General features: G+C 42.4%; 1 protein-coding gene across 1 annotated transcript; it reads left to right on the top strand.

Moving 5' to 3' along the window:
- Window positions 1-321: 321 nt before the first annotated feature.
- Window positions 322-5,128, top strand: HAUS6 (HAUS augmin-like complex, subunit 6; the record flags this gene model as incomplete). The annotated part of the gene is made up of 2 exons (XM_008936306.1): window positions 322-1,335; window positions 4,985-5,128. Coding segments are annotated over 2 exons (1,158 nt in total), but the record flags the coding sequence as incomplete, so codon positions are not given.
- Between the last annotated feature and the right edge of the window lie 625 nt (window positions 5,129-5,753).

The following is a 5,753-nucleotide window of genomic DNA, read 5'->3' as shown; positions in this document are numbered from 1 at the left end:
GGTCCTGCCCTGAACCCCTTTTTACGCAGAACCAGGACACACACAAGAAGAAAAAGGTAATTCTTTCAGTGAAGCTGCAAGTTATCCTAATGACTCTGTAATACAACACAGTGGGCCCCGTAGGGTGTGAATACTGTCGATTTCATTAAACATAGTTGTGTTTTTTTATGTGTAGAATCCTCTTGAGTAAGAATAATGGTAAATGTTATAAAGCAGCTATTCAGGTTCCTTCTTGGATTGCTTATGTTACTGAAGGGACGGGAGAAAAATGGGCCAGTGGAGGGTATGAAAGTATTAAAAACTTGTCTTTGTTTTGTTTAGTCACTGAAATCAGAAGCTCATGGAGAGAAGCTATTCAGACTGAGGGCTCATCGGACACAGAGCGCGCCCCAGCTGAAGTAACGGCAGAAGCAGCTCCAATGGATGCTACCTCTATAGTGCAGAAAGTGGCAGATTCTAGATTCCTGTGCTCTGTACCTACATCTCTTGTACCTGACCTTTATTCTCCCTTCTCGGAAAAGTCTCAGTTAAGGTCTATGGAACTTAGACCTCAAGAGCAGATGAGGATAAGTCCTATCATTGAACCTCCAGTTTCAGAAATGTCTGGAATACAAGAGAGTGAGAAAACTGAAGCACAGAAGTTAAAATGTCTTGTTTTGGATAAAGGTTCTGTGGAAGATCCAGAAGAGCACACTTCTCAATATTTAAAGAGACAGAATACCTCAGATGCTTGTTCAGAAAATAATAGTAGAGCAAATGCCCTACCTTCAGATCACTTTCAGCATTCTTTCATGGATGGAAAGCTGCACTGGAATGTATCTTCACTGTTAAGTTCTGTCAGTCATGAAGCTGGCTGCTTGGGGATTTGGGGTGAGACAATTCCTGAAGAACTTTATAACATAGATACCAACAAATCTGCAAGCCCAGAATCTGATTTTGATGGGATAGACAGTGCATATATAACAAATACTTCAAAAAATGAAGAGGATATAGAAAAATCAGAGCTAAATCTACAATCCCCATTCAAGACATATGAAGTAGTGAAAAAGACTGCATCTAGAAGTGAAGAAGAGCTGCATCAATCATGTGATGGAGGTGAATCTGTAAGTTCTAGATCAGACCCAAGTCTTGCAACAGGAAAAAGAGAGAGAGATAAATTGAATGATTCTCTAGAACTCTTCTGCTTGGATGAGGAATATACCAGGACGCCATCGCCACAGTCGCTTAGTGAAAGAAAATACTCCCTGTCATCTGTGCTGGCATCCTGTCAACATCTGGAAGAAATGGCGTCAGTGGTGCATGAAATCCCATTTGACTTAATAATGAAATTGAAAGGTAAGTGTCCTTGTACTTTAGCAACAAAATTTTGTCCGTTCTGCCACTGATTATATTAGAATAAATAATCTACTCTGAATAGCTGAACCCTGCTGTGGATTCATAGAGAGAGGGATTATTTGTATGCTTATCCCTCCTGGAAGATGAGACAAATGCAAAGGAAACATGCTTCCTTTAGTTGTATCAACATCTTGCAGGTAGGAAAAGGGATTCACTTGAATTTGAAGTAATCTGCAGTTATTTAAAAAAAAAACAAAAACAACAACAAAAAAAAAAAAAAAACCCAAAACAAACAAAAAAACCTTAAGGTGCATTAGCAGTGGAGTAATCTGAAGTTAAATTTTGAGAATTCAAAAAGTTACTTTGAAATAGTGTTTACTCCGAACAAATTTTGCTATTTAAAAATGTGTTGTAGGTAGCTGGAACTTTTGTGAGTTCAGTCAAGTGTTCATAGACTGCAAAAAATTTGTTAATAGACTTTTATTATGAAATATCCTGCATTCCAGCCTTCCTGCCCCCTCACCACATTTTCAACAGGAGTGTCAGCTTTGTTTGACCAGTAGCACAGTTTTCAGTTACGTGTGAGGTCAGTTTTTGAAATGCGTTAATAAATGAGCCAGTAGTGGTTATGCAGAAGACTTTCACCAGACAGGTGGTATTTAATGCAGTGCTAAGAACTTAACACAAGCTGGTCTCAAAGAATAGTGAGATTTGTGCTTTGTGCAAAGACTTGCTGCAATTTAGCTTTTGCTTAGAATTGACTCTGACAGCAGATGAGTACCTCACTTGGCAGATGAGTTACCTTACCTTACTTGGTATTTCCAGTTTTGGTAGGTGTTCCATTTCATGGTTTTTTTTTAATACATGCCAATGTTCTGCTGACCACTTGCACAACATAGAATGATATTAATGGGCAGACCAGCAACTGAGGTCCTCCCATATCACACACCAGAGATCCAAAGGAAGGAGGGAGGAACAAGTCAATGCACTCACCCACTGCAGTGGATGTGAAGGAGTGAGCCAGCTGAGTAGCCCAGCCATGGGCAGTGGCAGCAGCCAGGCCAGGAGCCCACTTATAGAACAGGGACTCAGAGGCAGGCTCAAGGTCTGGCCCCCGCCTTCCTGGCCCTGTCATCCTGGGAACCCCACTTGCTATGAAGAGTCGGGGAGACCATCCAATAATCAGAATCCACACACAGCACATGCACTGTGCAGGCAGGCCTCCCAACCCCACTGCAAGCAGAGTCAGTTCTCACAGAGGTGGCTTCTTGCCCCAGCTCCAAGTTAATGTGGAAGGTGGGGGCACCTGGTGGTGATCTCCTAATCAGTTCCCACCCAAGGACTGGCCAGACCCTGCGTGAAAATGTTATCGGGAGGGTCATTCTTGCCTGGTTTTAGACATCATCCATATGCCAGCCCTCATTCAGGGCAGGGGTTTTAAACCCCAGCACTTCAACCAAACACTTCTGGAGCAGTATTTCTGCTAATTTAATATTACAGAGTGCTAACTAGTACATTTTTTTTTTCTTCCAGGTAAGGAGCAGCTGAATGACAAGCTGGACACAAAGGACACATCATTGGGATAGAATTTGTAAAGCGGAACCATAGTAGTGCAATTATGGTACACCTGGGCATGTGGCGTCTTCTCTGAGCACTGCCTAGGTGGAGAAGCTGCACTCCTTGCTACTTTTTTTGTGGAGATTGTGTTCCAGTCTCCTTTACAAGAATGTCAGTTGCTTGCCTGCTCTGATCCTTAGCATTTCATGTCACTGATAGTAGCATTCTATGTAATGCTTAATTTATCTACAGAATGGTATTTCTTTTTGAGCATATTTTTAAAAACTGCAGATGTTGCATAATCCTAGAAAATGGAAAATTGTGTCAAATAAGTAGTGAGATCTTTGGTCTGTCTTGTTTCTAAATGTGCTGCCCCCCCAAACAGAACAACAATCACCAAAATTTTAGTTGATGCTCTACGTTGGATATTTGTCTTTTATTGAGACTTCTGGTTGATGTTGCCAGGATTTCTACCTGTTGACAGTGGCTGCTCTCTTTTTGTAGACTTCCACTGATATACTTACTACTTTATGCATATGTTTACTGAATAAATGTTTCACATTAAATTAAAAAATTACAACTTATGGTAGTGTTAATGCCATTTTATTTTCAAAGAGTTTCTATACATTTATGACATTGATGTAAGTAACTGGTAATACAGGTTGGGAAGTGCTTAACAGCACACTTACAAATTGATCTAATCATGGTCTAACAGAACTGAAAGGTCTGATCTTGGCTATTGGGTATCTGGAGCAGGCCTAGCCAGCCACTTGTGTGCTTTACAGACCTGGGCTCTAGAGCTTGGTGTGAGTGACCTCACAAAGGTTCCCTGGATGACTGTTAAGCCCTGGCCAGAAGAGGCTTGAAAGCAAGACCCCAGTGCTCTGGTTGGGGTACTACCATAGGAACCTGAGCATGCTGTCCCAAGGAAGGAACTGGTCAGCTGGTCTGTAGCACTGTTGTGTGCTCTGTCCCTGCTACTGGACAGACAATTGTCTCTGGGGACTGCTGCTGAAGAGTCGTGGTTTTTCTTTTTTTGTTCTGCTATAAGACATCTTCTGGGAAAGACCTGAACCCTAAATTTTTAGCAAACATGTCTCCTGTACCACCTGTGTCTCCACATGTAGCTCTGTCGTTGAAGTGCCTTTGTCAGCTGTGCTCCTGTGGGTATGTAAGAGATGCTGGGTGAGGGAGCTTGGAGTACTCATGACCTGGCTAACAGGCTGCATGGTTATTCACTACTCTAAGTTGCATATGAAAAATTAGAAAAGTATCTTAAAGTGTTCTTAAAGCTTTAAAATGGGAAATATTTTTTTCTACCTCTTCAACCACATGGTTCTTGCTTTTATCACAGGAGCAAAAAAAAAAAGGCAGGGAAGCTTAAGAAGACAGCTTTTCACCTTTTGGCCACAAACTTGGTTCCAAGTGGGTATTACTGGCTTTGAATCTGTGTTAATGCAACACAAAGTGACTGCTTCCTTTGTAAATGTGAATTCTGGAGAACAGATGGGATGGGGCATTGATTCCTTGATAACTTCTGCATAGTGTCAGTCTTGTGAATGTATGCAGACTGTTTTGTTGAAACTGCTTTGCTGAAATTGTTTAGACTTAGGCTCACGGGCATGTGTATCCTTCTGTATTTGCAGGTTAAGAAAGGGGAAAAAAGAATTTTTCAACTAATTCAGGTTCTAGGCCTTTCTTTTAAATCTGAGAAATAATTATGAAGAGAGTTTAAAAGTACAAATTCCCAGTCAGAGTTTGTATCAGGCTGGTGTGCATTACTGTCATTTATTACTGAAGTAACCATCACACGTATTCCAAAAAGAAAACAAAAGTTATACGAAGCATTTTATAAACTTTTTGAGTATCAAATTCTTATTTAAGTACAAATGCATCTGCTCCCTCCCTTCTTCCTGTTATGAGTCGTTCCTTTTTTTTTTTTTTTAAATCAGTATTTATATTTTACTTTATTTGACAATATTTGCCTGGGAAATATGTTCCAGAGAAGTGACGGTGGTTGTGGTCAGTGGAGCAGAGTCTAGTTGGAGGCCTGTGGCTAGTGGTGTCCCCCAAGTGTCGGTTCTGGTTCCAGTGCCATTCAGTATATTCATCAATGACCTGGACAAAGGGCTGGAGCGCACCATCAGACAGTGTGCTGATGATACAAATGTGGGAGGAGTGGCCGACATGCCAGGAGGCTGTGCTGCCATCCAGCATGGCCTGGACAGGCTGGAAAGTTGGGCGGGGAGAAATTTAATGAAGTTCAAAGAAATTTAAGGAAGTTCAACAAGGGCAAGTGTAAAGTACTGCATCTGGGGAAGAACAACCCCATGTATCAGTACAGGTTGGGGGCTGATCTGTTAAAGAGCAGCTCTGGGGAAAGAGATCTAGGAGTCCTGGTGGAAAAGAGTATGCCCATGGGCCAACAGTTGGCCCTCACAGCCAAGAAGGTCAGTGTCATCCTGGGATGCATTAAGAAGAGCATGGCCAGCAGGTTGAGAGAGGTTTTCTTTCCCCTCTACTCTGTGCTGGTGAAGCCCCACCTGGAGTACTGTACCCAGTTCTGGGCACCCCAGTTCAAGAGAGACAGGGGGCTACTGGAGAGTGTCCAGTGCAATGATGGAGTGGAGCATCTCCCGTATGAGGAAAGGCTGAGAGAGCTGAGTCTCTTTAGCCTGGAGAAAAGGAGACTTGAGGGGTAACCTCAGTCTGTCTGTACTTCTGCAAGGACTTTGACATGGTCCCCCACAAGATCCTTACCTCTAAGTTGGAGAATTACAGGTTCGATGGGTTGGCTGTTCAATGGATAAAGAACTGGCTGGACGGCTGCACACAGAGTGATGGTCAGTGGCTCGATGTCC

This window comes from Merops nubicus, unplaced genomic scaffold (assembly GCF_000691845.1).
Source record: "Merops nubicus isolate BGI_N331 unplaced genomic scaffold, ASM69184v1 scaffold34692, whole genome shotgun sequence".
Classification (NCBI taxonomy): Eukaryota; Metazoa; Chordata; class Aves; order Coraciiformes; family Meropidae; genus Merops; species Merops nubicus.
This window is presented reverse-complemented; position numbering and strand designations above follow the sequence as displayed.